General features: G+C 42.1%; 1 protein-coding gene across 1 annotated transcript in view; it reads left to right on the top strand.

Annotated features, from left to right (window-relative positions):
* MCF2L2 (MCF.2 cell line derived transforming sequence-like 2) overlaps positions 1-23,676 on the top strand; it is a 189,599-nt gene that overhangs the window by 67,509 nt on the left and 98,414 nt on the right. Inside the window, exons 10-12 of the mRNA XM_065875824.1 lie at positions 4,164-4,355; positions 6,710-6,901; positions 22,421-22,624. Of these exons, the coding sequence (XP_065731896.1) occupies positions 4,164-4,355; positions 6,710-6,901; positions 22,421-22,624 (588 nt within the window). The remainder of the gene's footprint in view (positions 1-4,163; positions 4,356-6,709; positions 6,902-22,420; positions 22,625-23,676) is intronic.

The following is a 23,676-nucleotide window of genomic DNA, read 5'->3' as shown; positions in this document are numbered from 1 at the left end:
AACAGAGATGTACTGGCCAAGTTTTCATGTTTCTGTATTTGACTAAAGTCAGACAGGTTCAATCAACCAAATGAGGTCTCTAAGCTCAGGCAGGACAAGCGCAGCCATTTTTCTCTGTGTGTGTTGGCCACAGCCAGATTCTGGAGCCAGACTGCTTGAGTTTGAAGCCTGGCTCTTCTCTTTCCTACCCGGGTCACCCTGGGCCATTGTGTCTCCACTCCTCTTTTGTAAAACAGCACATACATTAAAGGTTTGTTGTGAAGAGTAAAAGGAATCATTGATGTAAGCATTTTAAACAGTACCTGGCATATAGTAAGCTTTCAGTGAATGTTAGATGTTTTTGTTAATAGCAGAGGTGGTGGGGTAAATTCTGGGCTGCAGAATATTTCCTAGGTTTAACCTTCAGTGACTGAGCAGTTCTAGTAAGAGTGTCTCATCCATTCTTACATTCATTCTGCAAATATTTATTGATCTCCTACCATACCACATACTGCTCTGAGTTCTGAGGACACAGCAGTGAGCAAAAAAGTCAAAAATCACTGCCCAAGGAATTAGAATTCTAACCTCCTTTGAGCGATGGTGACCAAGTGCATCTGGGCCTTTGCTGTTTAGAATAAGTGCACTGAGTATTTATCCCTGAGTTCTTTTAAATAGCCACTGCTTGATTCATGTCTCTTTATTCCCATATCATTACTCCTTTTTTTGTTTTGCACAACAATCATTTGTTCTTAAGTACCTAATACGTGCTGTGTACTATTTAAGTTGAATAAGAGCTGGTGCATGCCCACCAGGGTCTGTGGCATAGTGTGGGCGATAGACAACTGACCACAACACAGTCAAGTTCATGCTCTGATCAAGAAAGACCTAGCGGGCTTCCCTGGTGGCGCAGTGGTTGAGAGTCTGCCTGCCGATGCAGGGGACGCGGGTTCAAGCCCCGGTCCGGGAAGATCCCACATGCCGCAGAGCGGCTGGGCCCGTGGGCCATGGCCGCTGAGCCTGTGCGTCCGGAGCCTGTGCTCTGCAGCGGGAGAGGCCACAGCAGTGAGAGGCCCGCGTACTACAAAAAAAAAGAAAGGCCTAGGGTGTTATGGGAGCACAGAGGAGGGGCATCAAAATAAAAAGGTGGAGTCAGAGGAAGTTTCCTGAAGAAGATGAACTCTGAAGGGTGATTTGGAGTTAGTTACAGAGTAGTGTGTGTACATGGTGGGGCGGGGGGAGTAGGGGAAAGGTAGGGGAAGAGGTAGGGGGAGGGGTGATGAGGGAAGGATGGGGTTTTCTAGGCAGAGAGAGCAAGTAGAGAAGGCATGGAGGCCTGAAGCTGCCTGAATATTTGGGGGACTACAAGGGAGTCATTAGTCCAGTTACAGCAGAGGATGGGGTGACAGAGTGAAGGAGGAGGAGCCACAGGTATGAGCCAGAGAGTGAAAGGCCTTCTGTGCATTGGTCAGGAGTTTGAACTTCTTCCTGAAGACAGTAGGGAGCCAGGAAAGGATTTGAGGCTCGGGAGTGATGTAGACAGGAATAGACGTCGTGATGGAACTGCCATTTTGTCAGTAGTGTGGAGCGTGATTTGAAGGAGAGCCTGAAGGAAATCAAGGAGACCAGCTGTCCCAGTCAGAAAGCACCAAGGTCTGAGCACACAGTGACAAGGAGGTGGTAGGGAAGGGCTGAGTTCAAAACGGATTAAGAAGGAGGTGTGCTCCGTGGGACTTGGCGAATGATTGACTGGGTAGGGGACAGGGGTTTTGAAATTGTTGAAATCATACACCGCTGTAAATTAAGAGAGGGGCAGGTTGTCATCACCTGGAGTCACCATGTTTCCTAGTGTTACTATGAAAAGCTAAACCAGGGCAAATGTGGCACCCTGGATGCTCAACCTGGTCAGCAAGGGTGTGTGTGGGCCTCCTGTCCTGGAGGCCTCTGGGGACGTGGCAGTCATCTGTCTTGACTCAGGTCAGTGTTGTTCACACAGTTCCAGCCAAGCAGATCACTAGTTCATTGGTTCATTTATTCTTTTATCTTATTGACCAAATATTTATGGGATGCCTACTAAGTGATCTCACGGAGCTTATGTATTGGTGGGCATGGGTGGAAGAGGGAGGAATCATACCTTAAAGTAGAGAAAGAAAATACTATCAGGTAGAAGTAAGTGCTGTTATAACATGAGAACAAAGTGAGGGAGAAGGCCTGGGAGGGGGTGAACTAAGAGCTTAGACCTGGGAGGAGCATCCCAGGGAAGGGTGCTGAGATAGGAGCTGGTTTGGTTGTTGGCCTTGTTAAAGCCACACCTCTTACCTGGATTACTGCAGTAGCCCCCTAACTGGTCTCCTTGCTTTCCCTCTTCTCTAGCATTCTTGACACCACAGCTGAAGCGATCCTTTCAAAAATATGAATGAGGTCCTGTCTTCGAAACCGTCCAGTGCATCCCATGTCACAATGAATAAGAGACAAAGTGCCCGCAATGGCAGCAAGGCTCTCCCTGGTCAGATCCCCCTTTCCTCTCTGCTCATGTCTCCTCCTTTCCTCCTTGCTTCCTCTGCTGCAGCCACAGTAGCTTCCTCCTGCTACCTGAACATGTCAAACATGCCCCCATCTCTCTCAGCCGAGTGCTGCATGGTTGTCCCTCACTTCACATCTTGGCTCCTGTGTCAGGGGTCCCCAAGACCACACCCAGGTTTGAAGATTTGCTAGGAGAGCTCGTAGGACTCAGCATATAATTATGCTTATGGTTATGGTTTATTACAGTGAAAGGATACCAAGGAAAATCAGCAAAGGGAAGAGGTACATGGGGCAAAGTCTGGAGGAAACCAGGTGCAGGCTTCCAAGGGTCGTTTCCCATTGGAATCCCACAGGATGCACTTAGTGCCACCAACAATGGCTTGCACCGGCATTGTAAAATGTTGTCTGTCGGGGAAGCTCATTAGGGGCTTAGTGCCCAGAGTTTTTGTTGGGGGCTAGTCATGTTGGTGGCCTCTGACTGGCGTATACCAGAATTCCGGAATCCCAGAAGAAAGCAGATCTTTAGCATAAAACATTGTTTGCACAAACAGTTTAGATACCATGAGCCATTCTGATTAAGGATGATAGGAACCCTCCTGACTGTCCCAGATGCCAGCCGAGGACCAACCTTGCAAGCGGGCCTTTCTAAGGACAGCAGTTTCAGGCTGCTGTGTTCTGCACAGCGTGGCCAGCACCTTCTCAGTGAGTCCTTCTCTCACTACCCTATTTAAAATAGCAGCTCCTCCACCAGTGCTCCCGGCCCTCCTCTCCCTGTTTGATTTTTCTCCATAGCTCTCACCACTGTCTAAGATATTATATTATCTACATATTTGTTTATTGCCTGTGTCTCCTACTAAAATGTAAGCTTCGTGAGGGCAGGGAATTTTGCCTGCTTTGTTTACCACCAAACCCCCAGTACCTGGACAGTGCTTGGTACATGGCAGGTCCTCAATGATACATGATGAATGAATTAAAAACAGGAAAAACTTGGTACATGTGGTTAGAACGAAACAAGCTGTGCAGAAAGAGGGAGGAGATACAGTTGCTAAGCAGACGATATCAGAGCAGACAGGGACCTTGTGGGCTGCAGGAAATGGTTTAGACACACATAATTCTTAAGTCTCATGATCCCCCCATAGGGTTGCCCAAACCAGATCTTTACTATTTTCTCAACCTCAGCTTTACTCCCCACTCTCCTCAGGGCCACATGTTTGTCCCTTTTCCTTTTCCATTCAGTTGACAAGATAATTCAGTCTCCAATTCTGTGCAGTATAATACTTCATGCTCTTCTGCCCTAGAATTTATCACAGTTGTAATAAGTTAATTATTTGTATAATTTGTTTAGTATCTGAGTTCTCCATTGAACTGAAAATTCCTGGCTCGTTAACACTATATCCTCAGTGCTTAACCCAGAACTCAACAAATATTTGAATGAATGACTTGCTCTTCTTCAGAGTGCAGATGACCCTGGACTAGGCTAGACCTCCTGGGGACCTTGAACCACCCCAGTGCTTTCCCAGGTTCCCCAGCCCCAGTCTCTGAGCCTAAAACCTGACCAGCCCCTCCGTAGCCTCCCTCCAAGTTTGGAGCACACAGTGCCAGGCAAATACCAGCCTCACCATGACTCGGCTTCTCATGCTTGGCTGTGGATGTTCACTTTGCAGGAGTCCTTGGAAAAGGCCCAGCTGCTTGCAGTAATTGGGGACCAGCTCATCCAAAGCCACCACTATGCAGTGGACTCCATCAGACCCCAGTGTGCAGAGCTCAGGCACCTCTGTGATGACTTCATCAATGAAAACAAGAAAAAACATGACATTTTAGAAAAGTCCTTGGAGTTGCATAGACAGTTGGACAAGGTGAGCAAAACAAAGCTGCGAACATGATGTCTGCAAAATGTTCTGTGAAACATTCTTAATCATACTTGCCCTCCCTGCCCCTCACGATTCCTGAGATGAGAGGATAAAGTCCTTCATGTGAAAACAGCGCCCAAGAGGCATTAAAAACTGTGCAGATTCTAAGTCATAGAGGTATTGAAGGTCAAAAATGCCCCAGCCATCCACCACATCCCATTCGAATAAACTATAAAGTCCGTGTCCTCTGTGTGGACCCAGACTTAAAGAGTGTGTTTTGGCCTGGCCCTGTGGGGCCTTTCATGATTCCCCATCAGGTGTAAAGAGAACCAAGCACTATAGTTGCAAAGTGCTTCTCCTCATGTAAAGGCATCAGATTGTGAATCCTTTTGAAGAAGCCTAAGTAATAACAACCACTATACACTCCTGCCATTTACTGAGCACCTACTATGTTCCTACCAGGAGCATAATTATGTCATCTATTTAATCCTCAAGACAGCCTATGAGGAGGATATTAATGGCCTCATTTAACAGAGACAGAAATTGGTATTCAGCATAGTTAAGTCAATGGGTCACAACATTTAGTACATGAGGTGAGCTTGCTATAATTGCAGATTTCCTGATGTACCACTCGGGAGACTCTGATTTAGTAAGTGTGGGATGATGCCCAGGAATCAGTATTTTCCTCAAGTGCCCAGGTGATTTGGTGCAGGTAGTACATGAACAACACTGAAAAACCCTGGGGTAAAAGATTGCCCAAGACCACACATGGCGTAAATAGGGGATCACAGGTTTGAAGTGAGGACTGACAAATTCCAAACCCCAGGCTCCTTAGACTAGACAGCAACACTGTATGCAGAGTGCTCACGGGGAGGGGGCACGGCCCCCGCTGCCCTTCAGCAGTGATCTCTGAGGCAAGTGCCAGTCAGCAGGGGCTGTGACTGCTGGAGCCTGCTCTGTCAGCTGTTCCCAGGCATCAGAGAGCTCCCCGCTGTGAGTCAGCATGCTCCATTTCCACAATTGTTTCTCTCTGATAGCTGGGGGCACCCGCCCAGGCTGTTTACATCATCCCACTGCCAAAGGGATTTTAGTGTCAAGGAAATATAGCTGTTCCAGAAGCAAGTGGCTCAGAAGGGCCTGCCAGAGATAATAGCCTAACGCCAGTCTGTGGACTGCATGTGTGTGTGTGTGTGTGTGTGTGTGTGTGTGTGTGTCTCGGAGAGTGAGTAGCTGCTGTGACTCTGCAGAAGACCCCAGCTTAGTGTTTTCTGCAGATACAGGCATGATGTTTAAAGAGAAAGTTTTCACAGTATATATCAAAGCATAATTTTCTATTATTTTGAAAGTCCAAAAATATAGGAAGGAGGAGGAAAAAAGTTACTTATGGACACTAATTACATTCCACTCCCCTCCTCATCCCCACACAGTGGGAATCATCCATTTTTAAATAGCTTTATGATTTTTTTGTTATTCTAATAGTAGTACACATTCAGTGTAGGTAATTTAGGGAAAGTAAAGACAAATTTAATTTGCCTGTAATTTTCCCACTTAGAGATAACTACTTTAGAGAGCTCCCTTTTGGTCTTTTTTCTCTGTACAGTTATTTTACATAGCTTTTCAGGTCACAGGGTAAATGGAAATGCAGATGTACTTGCAAGGGCAGCTTTTTTTCATACAAATATTCAGACAGCACAATGGCCCTTGTCTTTTTCTAAGTTTTTTAAAAATTGAATTGTTAGAATTCATTACTTATCTGCTTTCATTCCAGCATTCTGGAAAGTTTAAGTACTGCTGTTCTGAGCTAAAAGCTTTGCATTCTTAGATGCTTCCCTTGGAAAGACAAACGCTAATAAATGCAAATGTGGACAGAGGACAGTGGTGTTTGTGTTAAAAGAGACATTCCCTCTCCCAGGAAGGCATGTAGGAGTCAGGTCTAAAGCCTCATTATTTACTCTGTGCTCTTGTAACCAATTAGGATGCAAGAAATTGGCCTAGAAGGTAAACCCAAAAAGCCACTGGTTGCATTTCTCTATGGTTAGACCAAACGTAGAAATACTCAACTCTCTCCTCTTAGAGATGTGGCAATTACTGTCAGTGGAGAAAAGAAGAATGCTTATATGATTTATTTTTTGACTAAGTGACTTCCTTGAAAAGTATGCAGATGTAAAATTGATTTGGGCTTGTCCACCTCATGGTTATATTTATAGTGGTTGGACCTCTAAACTTGATGCTGTGCCATGACAATTCCTTGTTGTCTCAGAATCCTTGTAGACCCCATATGAGGTTGGACCTCCTGAGGACTGTGGTGGCTGAGTTGTGGGCAGGCTAACTGCAAAGGGCACTGTGTTTCTTTCTAAAAGGTCAGCCAGTGGTGTGAAGAAGGAATCTACCTTTTGGCTTCCCAAGCTGTAGACAAGTGCCAGTCCCGAGAGGGGGTTGACATTGCCTTGACTGACATTGAGACATTCCTGGGCACAGCGAAGGAGTACCAGTTGCCCAGCCCCAACGAGTTTTACAACCAGTATGAGCTGATGCTCACTCTTGATGTAAAGGTAACGTTTCTGAGTTATTTTGATCCTGTGGTTGGGAAAGGGATGTGGGGGGACTTTGCCTGTTGCCCAAGAAAATCTATGTAGGATGTACTGAGCAGATTAACTGGCTCTTGAGCCCTCAGGTGGCCTCTTAGACTCCTGGTCTGTGCTTCCTGGCAAACTGACCCTTCATGGCCTGATTCAAATATCACTTTCACTCATTCATTTCTCTGCAAATACTTATAAGCATCTCTGATGTATTAGGCACTGTGCTGAATGCAGAGGACACAATTATGAGCAGAAATAGATGTGGTTCCATCCTTCATGGAGCTTACAGTGTTTGTATGTCATACAGTTTATGTATGACATTAATAAATATCAAACACAAAACACAAAAATGTGTTGCAAGCTGAGACAAGTGCTCTGAAGGATGGATTCAGGGTTCTATGGGGTATGTGACAGAGGAACTTGACCTGGACTGGGGGTCAGGGAAGTTCCCTGGGAAGAGTCACTTGAGCCAAGGCCCAGAAAATGAGTAGAGAAGATGGGGGAGGCTTTCCAGACAGAAGGATCAGAGTGTGCAAGGCTGTAGGGCTGAAGGGAGCCTGGCACAAGTGCAGAACCCAAAATTCAGAATGGCTAGAGTACAGAGAACAAGGGAAGAGTCTTTGGGGTGAGATTAGAGAGGTGTAGATGAAGTGTGGCTTCGCTGGCCATATGAAGGAGTTTGGTCTTTATTCTGAGAGCCACTGAAGGATTTAAGCAGGGGAATAACTTGATCAGATTTGCATTTTGAGCGGAGCACTGCTCTGTGAAGCCAGCAGAGTTATAGATAGTACACCTTCCTCTTAGATCCACATCACCTTGTATGTACTTCTGCAGAAGGGGCTTTTTTACCTCTTTTGAGTCATGGACCCTTTTGCGAATCTGATTCACATATTTTCAGGGTTCCACACACTCAAAATGATTGAATGGAGTTTGATGTAGGCACTGTTTACAAAGATATGGGCAGAATTTAGGAAACCCAATATGGATGGTGAAGCACCCTGGGCTACAAAGAAACAGGGAGCAGTTACCACCCCTAAGTCTGAAAGACAAAGGGGAACCCAAGAAGCACTACAGCTGTGACTGTAAGAGAGGTAGCCAGTAAGATCTGTGGCCTTGGGCAGAGGAATGCAGCCACTGGTGGAGAAATATATACCCCTACTTTTCTCTCTCCCTCTCAGATTTCCTGGTGGTACATCTCACTAGCCAAATCCAGCTAAAAGCCCATAGGCATCTAGTGAGCCCATCTGATGGAGTCTGTAGAGGTCAGCTTCCTGGGACACAGAACAGTATAGAGAAGATATAGTGGGGGATCAGACAGGGAATACCCAGCATATACAACTTTTTATGATTAATTTTAGGGGACACCCTGAAGTCCATCCATGGATCCAGGCTAAGAGACTTTGCTCCAAAATGATACATAACAAACTGTATTCTAGCTATTTATTTTTAATGTCTGTCTTGTCTATTACACTGGGAGCTGCAGTGAGACAAGAGCCTCACCCATCTCTGTGTCCCTGTGCCTAGTCTGTGCCTGGTGTCCAATCCGTGTTTGCTGAACAAGTGGCAGGTGGCAGAGTGGGTCAGATACAGTGGGGGCAGCTTGGTGTGGGATTGTGCCTCAGTGATGTTCTTTCCCTGACTCTTCCCAGTGAGTTTTGCTGGTAAGATGTGATCTTGAGGTGATACTGGGAGTGGTTAGGCAGGTCTACCTTCCCCTGACATAGGGACCCTTCTAATTCCCTGCAGAGAGGACAGAGAGAAGGCCCATCTGGTGTGTGTGCTATATTGTAGACCCAGGATTGGTAGCCTCATATCATATTCCTAAAGGAGAACAGTCTCACCCAGCTCCACGTCCATTAGCGCCTCAAACAAGTGTATCAGGTCAACCAGGGAAACTTGTGGCCACAGCTGCCATTTTGGCCAACATCAGCAAACTTCCTGACCACACCAGCCACCAGGAAATAAATAAAACTTAATAAACCACCTCTGGGAAATAGGCAGAAACATGGAGGAAGGAGAAGACCAGAAGAAATATTTATTTTAAAAATTCAAAATGGACCAAAAAAATCCCCCAAACCTATCTTTTCTTCTTTTGGTTTGGAGTAAAATTCTAGATTATAATATTTAAATATGCTGTTGTGTCAGAGTTTTGTCCACTGAGGAGTAATGACTTGGTTGACAAAATTTGTACTCTCTCTATATAAAAATAATCCTAGTTATATGCATATACACACTTTGGTATAGACACATGTATCTCCTTGGGCAGTTGATGCCAGGCATAGAAACAATGAGACCCCTACTATCAGTGAGCACACCCACCACCGAGATCTTGGTTTCTTATACCATTCTCCAATAGAAGAGAACAGGGCTCCTTGGAGAAATGTCTGTATCTAGGACTGGGAAAGGAAATACACAAAATGATCCTAGAGAGGGAGATCAAGATGGCAGAGTAGGAGGATGCAGAGCTTACCTCCCCCAACAAACACATCAAAAATACATCTACAAGTGGAGCACTTCTCACTGGAAACAAACGAGACTGGCAGAAAGACACTTATACAACCAAAGCTGTAAAAAAAGATCCACATGGAATCAGGTAGAAAGGGAAGAAAAGCAATCAGGTTGGGACCACACCCCTGGGAGGGGACACAGAGAGGAGGGGGGTTACACAGGTTCAGAGATGCTCCCTGAGGAGTGAGCAGTTTGAACCGCATATTGGGTGCCCCAGCCCCAGGGTCTGACACTGGGAGGACAGGTCCCTTTAGCTGGATTAAAAACCAGTGGGATCAAACAGCACATAAAAAAGATTAGACACCACAATGAAATTGGATTCATCCCAGGGTCACAAGTATGGTTCAACGTATGCAAATTGATCAATGTGATACACCACATCAACAAAAGAAAAGACAAAAGCCACGTGATCATCTCAATAGGTGCAGAAAAAGCATTTGATAAAATTCTACATCCATTCATGAGAAAAACTCTTACCAAAGTGGGTATAGAGGGAACATATCTCAACATAATAAAAGCTATTTATGACAAACCCACAGCCAACATAATACTCAATGGTGAAAAGCTGAAACCCTTCCCACTAAAATCTGAAATAAGACAAGGATGCCTGCTCTCACCACTTCTATTCAACATAGTATTGGAAGTTCTAGCCACAGCAGTCAGACAAGAGAAATAAATAAAAGGTATCCAAGTTGGAAGAGAAGACGTAAAATTGTCATTATATGCCGATGACATGATAATATATATAGAAAACTCTGAAGACTCCACACAAAAACTGCTAGAACTGATAAGTGAATTCAGCAAGGTAGCAGCATGCAATATTAACATACAGAAATCGGTTGCATTCTATACACTAAAAAAGGGAAAGTAAAAAACAATCCCTTTTAAAATTGCATCAAAAAAAAACAACAACACTCAGGAATAAACCTGACCAAAGAGGTGGAAAGACTTATGTGCTGAGAACTATAAAGCATTAATAAAGGAAACTGAAGATGATTCAAAGAAATGGAAAGATATCCCATGCTGTTGGATTGGAAGAATTAATACTGTTTAAATGGCCATACTACCCAAAGTAATCTACAGATTTAATATGATCCCTATCAAATTACCATGACTTTTTTCACAGAACTACAACAAATAATCCTAAAATTTATATGGAACTATAAAAGACCCAGAATTGCCAAAGCAATCCTGAATAAAAAGAACAAAGCGGGAGGCATAACCCTGTAGACTTCAGACAATACTGCAAAGCTACAGTAATCAAAACAGCATGGTATTTGCACAAAAACAGATGTATGGATCAATGAAACAGAATAGAGAGCCCAGAAATAAACCCACACACCTATGGTCAATTAATCTTTGACATAGGAGGCAAGAATATACAATGGAGAAAAGACAGTCTCTTCAGTCAGTGGTGTTGGGAAAGATGGATTGATGCATGTAAGTCAATGAAGTTAGAACACTCCCTCACACCATACACAAAAATAACCTCAAAATGGCTTAAAGACTTAAATATAAGACATGACACCATACAACTCCTAGAAGAAAGCATAGGCAAAACATTCTCTGACATAAATTGCAGCAATGTTTTCTTGGGTCAGTCTCCCAAGACAATAGAAATAAAAGCAAAAATAAACAGATGGGAGCTAATCAAACTTACAAGCTTTTGTACAGCAAAGGAAACCATAAATAAAATGAAAAGGCAACCTACAGACTAGGAGAAAATATTTGCAAACAATGTGACTGACAAGGGCTTAATTTCCAAGATATACAAACAGCTCATACAATGCAATACCAAAAAACAAATGACCCAATTGAAAAATGGGCAGAAGACCTAAATAGACATTTCTCCAAAGAAGACATACAGATGGCCAAGAAGCACATGAGAAGATGCTCAGTGTTGCTAATTATCAGAGAAATGCAAATCAAAACTACAATGAGCTACCACCTCACACCAGTCAGAGTAGGCATCATTAAAAAGTCTACAAATAACAAATGCTGGAGAGGATGTGGAGAAAAGGGAACCCTTCTACACTGTTGGTGGGAATGTATATTAGTGCATGCATTATGGAAAACAGTATGGAGGTTCCTCAAAAAACTAAAAACAGAGTTGTCATACAATCCAGCAATCCCACTCCTGGGCATATATCCAGACAAAACTCTAATTTAGAAAGATACATGCACCCCAGTGTTCATTACAGCACTATTTACAATAGCCAAGACATGAAAGCAACCTAAATGTCCATCGACAGGTAAATGGATAAAGAAGATGTGGTATATATATACAATGGAATAGTACTCGGCCATAAAAAAAGAATGAAATAATGCCATTTGCAGCAACATGGGTGGACCTGGATATTATCATACTAAGTGAAGTAAGTCAGAAAGAGAAAGACAAATATCATATGATGTCACTTATATGTGGAATCTAAAATATGACAAATGAACTTATTTACAAAACAGAAACAGATTCATGCCAGCACACACCCCAGCCTGCACCAGGTGCCCACTCTGGCACCTCTTGTTCCAGCACTGCTCCCCTCTGGGGCAAAGGTATCAATGCTGGAGGGGGAAGGGGAGAGCAGACACTTAGAACCAGCTCAGACCCAGCCCTCAGGACCTCTGTTCCAGCAATTTGGGATCAGACCCCACACCCAACAGGGCAGTGATGGCCACTGAGCAGAGGGGAAGTCCTGCCTCACACCTGGCCCTGGCTTCAGCCCCTCCTTCTCCAGCCCCACCACCTACCAAGATGCTAGCTGCCAGCACACCCTGAGGAAAGATGTGACTTGTGCTCATGTCAGATCCAGCTCTCCCATCAAAGCTACTGGGCACATGCAGACTGTGTAGGGATGCTCCCACAGAGGACAACCCTTCAAGACCAGGATAGATAACTGTTTCACCTAATTTCATAAAGACAGAAAAAGTTAAGCAGAATAAGAAGACAGAGAAATTTGTTTCAAATGAAAGAACAAGGGAAAAAACCTGAAAAAACAACTAATGAAACAGAGATAAATAATTTACCAGATAAATAGTTCCAAGCATTAGTAATAATAATGCTAACTGAACCAGGGAAAAGAATAGATGAACACAGTGGGAATATTAAGGAACTAGAGAGCTTCTCTGGTGGCACAGCGGTTAAGAATCTGCCAAAGAGACCCACATTAAGACATCATAATTAAAATGGCAAAAGTTAAAGAGAGAATTCTAAAGTCAGCAAGCGAAAAACAAAGAATGATATACAAGGGAACCCTCATAAGGCTATCAGCTGATTTTTCTGCAGAAACTTTGCAGGCCAGAAGGGATTGGCCGTGATATATTTAAAGTGCTGAAAGGGTAAAACCTACAATGCAGGATATTCTACACAGCAAGATTATCTTTTAGAGATAAAGAACTTCTCAGATGAGCAAAAACTAAGAGTTCATTGATACTAAATGGATGCTACAAGAAATATTAAAGGCTCATCTCTAAATGGAAAGAAAAGGCTACAAGAAGAAGTAAGAATCTATAGGAAAGGAGAAATCCCAATAGTAAAGGCAAATATATAGTAAAGACTGTGGATGAACCATTTAAATAAGCTAGTATGAAGATTAAAAGACAAAAATTATTATAAAATCAACTATAACTACAATAAACAGTGAAGGGGTACACATGAAGATGTAAAATATGACATCAAAAACACAGAACATGGGGAAGGGAAATTTTTAAAATGTAGCTCTTTTAGAATGTGTTTGAACTTAAATGAGTATACCAGTTTAAAACAAGTAATTATAGTTACCGGTCAACATAGAATGAACCCCATAGTAACCACAAATCAAAACCTACAATAGAAACACAAAAACCCAAGAGGAAAGAACACAAGCATTCCACTAAAGAAAATCATGAAACCACAATGTAAGAAACTAAAAGAAGAAGGAAACAACAGAGAAGAACTACAAAAAGAACCAGAAAACAAGTAACAAAATGGCAACAAGTACAAAGATGTCAATAATTATTTTAAATGTCGATGGACTAAATGCTCCAATCAAAAGACATAGAATGGCTGATCAGATAAAAAAAGAATAAGACCTCTCTATAGGTGGCTTACAAGAGACTCACTTCAGAGCTAAAGACACACAGACTGAAAGTGAGAGGATGGGAAAAGATATTTTGTACAAATGGAAACAAGAAAGCAAAGGTAGCAGTATCAGACAAAATGGACTTTAAAGCAAAGTCTATAACAAAGGACAAAGAAGGGCATTGTATAATGATAAAAGGATCAAGAATATACAAGGGATATAACACTCATTAACATATATGTACCTAGCATAGGAAAACCTAAATATATAAAGCAAATATTAACAGACATAAAGGGAGAATACCACAATAATACAATAATAGTAGGTGACTTTAACACCCCACTCATATCAATGGACAACACATCCAGACAAAAATCAATAAGGAAACAATACTCTTGAATGGTATATTAGACCAGTTGGACTTAATAGATAGCCACAGGACATTCTATCCAAAACCAGCAGAATATACTTTCTTTTCAAGTGCACATGGAATGTTCTCCAGGATAGGTCACACGCCAGGCTACAAAACAATTCTCAACACATTTAAGAGTATAGAAATTATATCAAGCGATTTTTCTGACCACAGATATATGAAACTAGAAATCAATTACAGGAAGAAAATGGGAAGAATACAAACATGTATAGACTAAACAACGTGCTACTAAAAAACCAGTGAGTAAATGAAGAAATCAAAGAGGAAATGAGAAAATACCTCAAGCCAAGTGGAAATAAAAACACAACTTTCCAAAATCTATGGCACGCAGCAAAAGCAGTTCTAAGAGTTTATAATGATACAGGACTACCTCAAGAAACAAGAAAAATCTCAAACAACCTAACCTGGCATCTAAAGGAATTAGATAAAGATGAACAGAGCCCAAAGTCTGCAGAAGGAAGGAAGTAATAAAGATCAGAGAAGAAATAAATAAAATAGAGACCAAAAAGCAATAGAAAAGATCAATGAAACCAAGAGCTAGTTTTTTGAAAAGATAAACAAAATTTAAAAGCCTTTATCTAGGCTCATCAAGAAAAAAGAGAGAGGACCCAAGTTAACAAAATAAGAAATGAAAGAGGAGAAATAACAACCAATATCACAGAAATACAAAAAAAAATCATAATACAAAGTTATATGCTAACAAATTGGACAACTAGAAGAAATGGATAAATTTCTAGAAGCATACAATCTTCAAAGACTGAATCAGAAAGGAATAGACAATCTGAACAGACCAGTTACTAGTAGTGAGACTGAATTTGTAATAAAAATACACTCCCATCAAACAAAAGTCCGGGACTAGATGGCTTCACAAGGGAGTTCTACCAAACATATAAAGAAGAGAAAATACCTGTCCTTCTCAAACTATTCCAAAAAAATTGCAGAAGAGGGAGCACTCCCAAATTCATTCTGTGAAGCCACCATTACCCTGATATTAAAACCAAAGGCACCACAAAAAAAGGAAATTACAGGCCAATATCTCTGATGAATATAGATGCAAAACTCCTCAACAAAATATTAGCGAACTGAATTCAACAATATATAAAAAGGATTATACACCATGATCAGGTGGGATTAATTCCAGGGATACAAGGATAGTTCCAGATCTGCAAATCAATCAATGTGATAGCCACATTAACAAAAGGAAGGATAAAAATCACATGATCATCTCAATAGACACAGAAAAAGCATTTGACAAAATTCAACATCCATTCGTGATAAAAATTCTCTTCAAATTTGGTATAGAGGGAACATGTCTCAACATGTTAAAGGCTATTTCTGAGATTGGCCAAGATGGCAGATTAGAAAGATGCCGAGCTCACCTCCTCTCACAAGCACACAAAAATCAGAGCTATTTGTAGAACAACCATTGAATGAAAAAGACCAGAACCTACAAGAAATGATCTTGTACAACTAAAGACATAAAGAAGGAACCACAACAGGATGGGTAGAAGGGGCAGACTCACAATATAATCAAGTCCTATACCCCCAGGTGGGTGACCCACAAGCTGGAGAATAATTATATTGCAGAGTTTCTCCCACAGAAAGGAGAGTTCTGAGCCCTACATCAGGCTCCCCAGCTCAGGGGTCCTGCACTGGGAAGAGGAACCCCCAGGGCATTTGGCTTTGAAGGTCAGCAGGGCTTAATTTAGGGAGTTTCACAGGACCGGGGGAAGTAAGGACTTCATTCTTAAAGGGCACACACAAAATCCTACATGCTCTGGGACCCAGGGTAAAAGCAGTAATTTGATAGGAGCCTGGGCCAGACCCACCTGCTGGTCTTGGAGAGGTGGAGGGCGGCTGCGGCTCACCCTGGGCACATAGATACTGGCGGCAACCATGCTTGGGAGTTCCTTCTACCACATGCTTGGGAGTTCCTTCTACCACTGTTGTGGGTGGGCACCATTGTGGTACCCTTCCTGTAGCTCATTAGCACCAAGACCTGACCCCACTCAAGAGCATGTAGGCTCCAGTGCTGGGACTGGCCAAGCAAACTGGGTGGGGACTCAGCCCCACCCAGGAGCAGACAGGCTACCTAAAGACTTCCTGACCCCACAGCCACCTCTAGACATCCTCTAGACATGGCCTTGACTATCAGAGGGCCAAGGCCCAGCTCCCCCCACCGGGGGGCAGGCACCTGCCCTGCCCTCCAGGAAGTCTGCTCAACATCACCAATTATTAGAGAAATGCAAATCAAAACTACAGTGAGGTACCAGCTCACACCAGTCAGAATGGCCATCATCAAAAAGTCTACCAATAACATAATGCTGGAAAGGGTGTGGAGAAAAGAGAACCCTCCTACACTGTTGGTGGGAATGTAAGTTGGTACAGCCACTATGGAGAACAGTATGGAGGTTCCTCAGAAAACTAAAAATAGAACTACCATATGATTCAGCAATCCCACTCCTGGAAATATACCTGGACAGAACTCTAATTCAGAAAGATACATGCATCCCTATGTTCATAGCAGCACTATTCACAATAGCCAAAACATGGAAACAACCTAAATGTCCATGGACAGATGAATGGATAAAGATGTGGTACATATAGACAATGGAATACTACTCAGCCATAAAAAAAGAATGGAATAATGCCATTTGCAGCAACATGGATGTGGCTAGAGATTATCATACTAAGTGAAGTAAGTCAGAAAGAAAGAGAAATATGATATTCTCTTATATGTGGAATCTAAAATATGGCACAAATGAACCTATCTACAAAACAGACACAGACTCACACACATAGAGAACAGACTTGTGGTTGCCAAGGGGGAGGGGGGAGGGAGAGAGATGGACTGGGAGTTTGGGGTTGTTAGATGCAAACTATTACATTTAGAATGGGTAAACAACAAGGGCCTACTGTATCACACAGGGAACTATATTCAGTATCCTGGGATAAACCATAATGGAAAATAATATAAAAATGAATGTCTCTATGTGGATAACTGAGTCACTTTGCTGTACAGCAGAGATTGCCACAACATTGTAAATCAACTCTACTTCAATTTTTTTATGAAGGCATTCAAACTGAAGATAATGGAGATAATGGAACTCGTATACACTGTTGGTGGAAATGTAAATTGGTGCCACCACTGTGGAAAACAGTGTGGAGTTTCCTCAAAAAACTGCAAATAGAACTTCCATATGATCCAGCAATTCTACTCCTGGGTATATGCCCAAAGAAAATGAAAGCACTAATTTGAAAAGATATAATGCACACCAATGTTCATAACGGCGTTATTTATAATAGCCAAGATATGGAAGCAACCTAAGTGCCCATCAACAGATGAATGGATAAAGAAAATATATAACGCTGTGTATATATACAGTGTATATATATGTGATTGATATATATATACCTATATATATTCTACTATATATAAATATATATATATATTTATATATATAGTGGAATATTACCCAGCCATTAAAAAGAATGAAATTCTGCCATTTGCAATAACGTGGATGGACCTAGAGTGCATTATGCTTAGTGAAATGTCAGACACAGAAAGACAGACATTCTGTGTTACCACTTGTATGTGGAATCTAAAAAATAAAACAAATGAAGGAATATAACAAAACAGAAACCGACTCACAGATATGAAGAACAAACAAGTGATTACCAGTAGGAGAGGGAAGGAGAGAGGGCAAGATGGGGTAAAGGATTAAGAGGTACAAACTATTATGTATAAAATAAATAAGCTACAATGTTATATGTACAGCACAGGGAATATAGCCAATATTTTATAATTACTTTTAATAGAGTATAATCTATAAAAATACTGAATCACTCTGTTGTATACTTGAAATGAATATAATATTATAAATCAACTATACTTCAATTTTTTAAAAAAAAGATGATCCCAGAGCATCTTATAGTGCCAGAAAGTAAGGAACTGCTCAAAACAAAACAAAACAAACCACAATGATGGGACATAGGAGGCAATTGAAAGAGCTCCCTGTGACCAATGCTGGAACAATTTGAGCAACAAAATTCGTAAAGTAATATTGGATTACAACTCAGAGTATAAAATAGATATCATGAATCCATTGTGATATAAATACATGATGGAATAAATAAATAAATGGAGGAAAGGAAACTAATCTCCCATACAGAAGAATTCCAAATTATTTATGTAGATACTCTGGCATAACTCTCCACTCCTTAAGTGTGGGTTGCCCATAATGACTTTCTTCCAAAGAGTACAGTATGGGAAGGAAGAAATAAAAGAGTGACTTTACAGTGGAGAAACCTAACAAATACTATCTCAGCCAGGTGATCATGGTCAACATCAAGAGTCTAAAGTCATATAGATAGTATGTACCCTTGATATGGTGTGATGAAAATGACACTTTATTTCTGTGGTCTTCCCCCCCAAAACCCCATAACTGCAGTCTAATTATGTGTAAAGCATCATATAAATCCCAACTGAGGGACATTCTACAAAATACCTGACCAATAATCCTCAAAACAGTCAAGTTCATCAAAAAACAGGAAAAGTTGAGAAACTGTCACAGCCAAGAAGAGCCTAAGACCTCATGACAACTAAATGTAATGTGGTATCCTGGGAGTGGGGGAAGGTACATTAGGTAAAAACTAAGAAAATCTGGAGGCTTCCCTGGTGGCGCAGTGGTTGAGAGTCCGCCTGCCGAGGTAGGGGACACGGGTTCGTGCCCCAGTCCGGGAAGATCCCACATGCTGTGGAGTAGCTGGGCCCATGAGCCATGGCCACTGAGCCTGCACGTCCAGAGACTGTGCTCCGCAACGGGAGGGGCCACCGCAGTGAGAGGCCCGCATACCGCAAAAAAAACCTAAGAAAATCTAAGCATAGATTTTATTTAATAATAATTTATTTTAATAATAAAAATAATGTATCAGTATCGGTTCATTAATTGTAACAAATGTACCATACTAACATAAGATGTTAATCATAGGGGAGATTGAGTGTGGTGTATATGGGAACTCTGTACTATTTTGCAATTTTTCTGTAAATCTAAAACTATTCTAAAAAATAAAATTTGTATCTCAAGAACAGGTACTCTATGTCTAAAAGATTGAGTCTGTTACATTTAAGACACAGTGATGATCAAAACGACATCAGCAGTTAAACTGTTGTTCTTATAGCAGCCACCCTGTCTCTGTCTGAGGCTCTTCAAAGTGTTTTTTCCTAATACATTGCTGTTGTGCTATCCTCTTACTGCTGCTGTTTTGATTTTTCTCCCTTATTCACTTTCACTGCCCAGTCCAGGGAATTAAACAATCTCAGTAGCAAACAGCAAAATTTGATTCTTCAAATATTCGTTGGGTACCCAGTTTGCCCTTTATTCTGGGAATCAACAATGAAAGTCACAGTCCCTGTATCAAAGTGCTGGCAGTTTGGTGGAAGACAAACATGTCCCCAGTAAATGCTCCTTAGTCCAAGAGCAGATAGAATGGAAGGGAGTGTGAGGCACATAGAGGAGGCATTGGTCAGCTCAGCCGGGGGAGGCCAGGGTGTTCATAGGAGAGGATGCCTAGATTTGGTCTGGAAGACTAGGTAGGGGTTTTCAGGGAACACAAAGTGGAGGGAGGGGACCTCAGCAGAAGGAACAGAGGTGCAAAGGCAGAGAGGCTGGAACCGAGTATTAGGGAAACTGGCGCAGCTGGAGGCTGGAGTGTGAAGGGTGGGTACTGGCAGGTGGGAGACTGGAGGGAGACCAGGGTCAAGTCCTGAAGAGCTCAGAGCTCCCGAATGAGGAGTCTGGACTTTATCCTGATGCAGCGGAGAGCCCCTGCAGGGCTTTTAAACAGGGAAGTTATATGATCATATTTAATTTTTGAAAGATAATTCTGATTGTGGTATGGAGAATGGATTTACAAGTAAAAAGAGGAAAGAGGGGAATGCAATGGTTAATCTTGCACTACCTCCCCCTCATCTGAGTTTAGGAATTTAGGGTCTCTTCTGACTGCCTCATTATTTCCAGAGTTCACCCTGGGGTCTCAAGAGAAAGCTGCAAAAGGGCAAAGGTGATCCAAGTCCTGTCTAGCCCGAGTGGCGAGTCACTGGGCTCTAGCATGTGACACTGACCTCACACCAGGGCTGTCCCCCACACAACACCAATTTGACAATCATTCACTGAGTTAGATTTCTTGATCTTTGAGCAGCAATTAACACCCATGTCTCAGTTTCCTTAAGCTCATCACTGGACCAGAAGGGCAGAGTAGTTGTGTCTTATAACCATCCCCCCAGAAATACATCACCCTGACATAAGGGAATTTGGCTTTTTTGGGGACTTGGACTCATAGCTAGCTGTGTAATCAGAACCTTTAGTCCACGGCACAACTGAGCTTCCTGAGGCCAGAGGCACATTCTCTGAAGTGACCTTTTAGACACAGACTCTGAGTAGGGGTCAGCAAACTACAGCCCGTAGGCCAAAGCTGCTTGCTACCTATTTCTGTAAACCAAGTTTTATCAGAACACAGCTGCTGTCTTTCATTTATGTATTATCTATCATCTATGACTGCTTTTATGCTAAGACAGCCAAGTTCGACAGATTCGACAGAGACCAGATGGTCTGCAAAGCCTGAAATATTTACTATTTGATCCTTTACAGAAAAATTGCCAACCCCTGGTCTAGATCAACACTTTGCAATAGAAATATAATGCAGGACTTCCCTGGTGGCGCAGTGGTTAAGAATCCGCTTGCCAATGCAGGGGACACGGGTTCGAGCCCTGGTCCGGGAAGATCCCACATGCCGTGGAGCAACTAAGCCCATGCGCCACAACTACTGAGCCTGTGCTTTAGAGCCCATGAGCCTCACCTACTGAGCCTGCGTGCCACAACTACTGAAGCCTGCACTCCTAGAACCCATGCTCCACCACAAGAGAAGCCACCTCAATGAGAAGCCCACGCACCGCCAACGAAGAATAACCCCCGCTCGCCACAACTAGAGAAAGCCTGTGTGTAGCAACGAAGACCCAGTGCAGCCAAAAATAAATAAAGTAATTAATAAATTTAAAAAAAAATAATGCAAACCACACGCGTAATTTAACATTTTCTAGTAGCCGCATTTTAAAAAGTAAAAAACAAGTGAAATCAGTTTTTAATAATGTTTTCTTTAAACTTTGTGCAAAATATTATTTCAACATACAATCACTATTGTACAATTAATTGTATTTTAACGAGATATTTTATGTTCATTTTTCAAATGAGTCTTCAAAATCCAGCATGTATTTAAACTGACAGAGCAGCTCGATTCAGACTAGCCGCATTCCAGGTGCTCAGTAGCCACATGTGGCCAGTGGATACTGTATGGACAGTGCAGGTCTGCACTCAGACCCTCCAAAGAGTGAGACCAGCCCCAGATTTTGGTGCAGAGGTCAGCCTCAGCCGGGCCTTAGGCTATAAGGGAACAGTTGTTGCATAGTTAACACTCCAGTCCTAGGAATCTTTGCCCTTTCGTCAGAAGATGGCCCAGCATAGAAAAGACCTTACATTTTCCAGTTGCAAACTGTGGCAACCTCCCTCAGTGTGTGCTGAGCCTGTACTTTTGGAGTTTGGCATCCTCAGACCACCCTGCGTGGATTATGGTGGTTCAGCTTTTCTAATTTTGGGTCCCTTGTTTGGTGGTTAAAATCATCCACAAGGTGGATGTCAGACTCAGCATGACAAAGAGAAGGCTACCCACTTCCTTGACCCACCAGAGCTAGAGGGACGTCCTGCTGGAAGAAACATATTCAGCTGAATTCAGGCCTTGGGGAAGCTCAGGTGAAACAGGTCTTGTTTCTTGTTCTCCTGAACCTCTCCCTGCCTTAGGGCATATAGTCAGTTATGAGAACATGTTTGAGTTTCATCTTTCCCCTGGTATTTCTTCAGTTTCTTTCTTTCCTACTTATATATAAAGAAGGGGTCTCACAGATTAAAATTTAAATGTGTATCCTTTTCATTACAGATCTTTGTGGTTCCCTTGATCCTGCTTCAGAATTTAACCACCTTTTTCCCCCAGAATACTTACAGTCTTTTCCCTATCAGGACCTTTATTCAGGGTACATTTCTTATTTTGAAATCCTCCTGTTTTATAAGTTGGCCTAATGCCGTTCATTCATGGCCTGTGGCATCCTTTTCTACTGTGAATGGATATGGCTTAGTGAACATTTACCCACTCAGCATATATTTACTGAGCACTCCTCGGTGCTAGGCAGTGTTTCAGGCACTGGAGATAGAACGGTGAAAAAGATACAACTCCTGCCAATCAAGTGGGAGGTACAGACTCTTAGAAGCACAATTCTGTACGAGGCGAGATGTGCAATGACCTGCATATAGATGCCCAGAGAAGGGTCACCTGAGGGAGGAGATAGGGAGGCAGGGAAGAGGGAAAGATGGGAGAAAGGGAATGCCTTATGTCCTCAGGCTCAGTGCAGAGTGACCGGCTCATGAACTGCTTTTGTTCCCACAGGCCAAAGCCCACAAAGTCCTGCAGAAGCTAGGTGATGTGCAGGAAATATTTCACAAGAGGCAAATGAGTCTGATGAAACTGGCAGCCAGACAAACACGCCCAGTGCAACCCGTGGCCCCGCGTCCTGAGTTCTCCCCAAAATGGGTGTCACCAAAAATCCGCCAGCCCTCCACCTTGGGTAGGTTACTGGGGGAAAGAAGTCTTGTGGCTTTATGTTTCATCGGTGCCCATGAGGGTTTAGATTATTGTTGCTTAAGATGCATAATGGTTACTGTTTTGACAGATATTATTTAAGATATGGAATAGTACAGGCATTGAAGACTTATAAATTTAGGTAAAACTGAGTGCCTGTATGCCAGGAAAAGCTCACAGTCTAGTAGAAGAATAATATAAATGCACAAATAACATTAGCATAAAATAAACTCCATTAAGGACCTTTAAAAGGCCCATAAGATTCTACTAGCAATGGAGGGGTAAAATTGGTTCTTTGAAAAAAAAAGGAAAAAAAAGATGAGTCCTTACACCAATCCTACGTGGTCTTGATTACTATAGCTTACTAGTAAGCCTTGAGATCAGGTAGTGTAAATCTTCCAACTTTGTACTTTTTCAAGATTGTTTTGGCTATTTTAGGTCCTTTTCATTTCCATATAAATTTTACAGTCACCTATCAGTTTCTGCTGGGATGAATATATAGATCACTGAATGAATATATAGATCAATTTGGGGAGACCTTTTATCTCACCAATGTTGAGTCTTCCAATTCATGAACGTTATAACATTCCACTTATTTAGGTCTTCTTTAATTTCCCTCAACAATATAGTAGTTTTGAGTGTAAAGATCTTAGGCATTTCATGTTTTTAAAAAGCCCTATAATGAATTGAACTTACCATATATATCAATAGGAATATATTTCTGTATAGAAATATAGTCATATCATCTGTGAATAAGGACAGTTTTACTTCTGTTTCAATCTTCATGCTTTTTTTCCCCTTGCCTTATGATGATTGATGGCTGGGACTCTAGTACAATGTTGAATAGAAGTGGTAAGAGCAGACATCCATGTCTTTTCCCAATATGCAGGGAAAAAGTTTATTTTTCACCTTGAAGTACGATGTTAGCAGTAAGTTTTTCACAGATGCCTTTTATAAGATTGAGGAAGTTCCCTTCTATTCCAATTTGCTAGTTTTATCACGAATGATTATTGAATTTTTCAGATGCTCTATTTGGTGCATATATTGTGATGATCATATTTTTT

This window comes from Phocoena phocoena, chromosome 4 (assembly GCF_963924675.1).
Source record: "Phocoena phocoena chromosome 4, mPhoPho1.1, whole genome shotgun sequence".
NCBI lineage: Eukaryota > Metazoa > Chordata > Mammalia > Artiodactyla > Phocoenidae > Phocoena > Phocoena phocoena.
The sequence above is the reverse complement of the archived record's forward strand: the minus strand, read 5'-3'. Positions and strand labels throughout refer to the sequence as shown.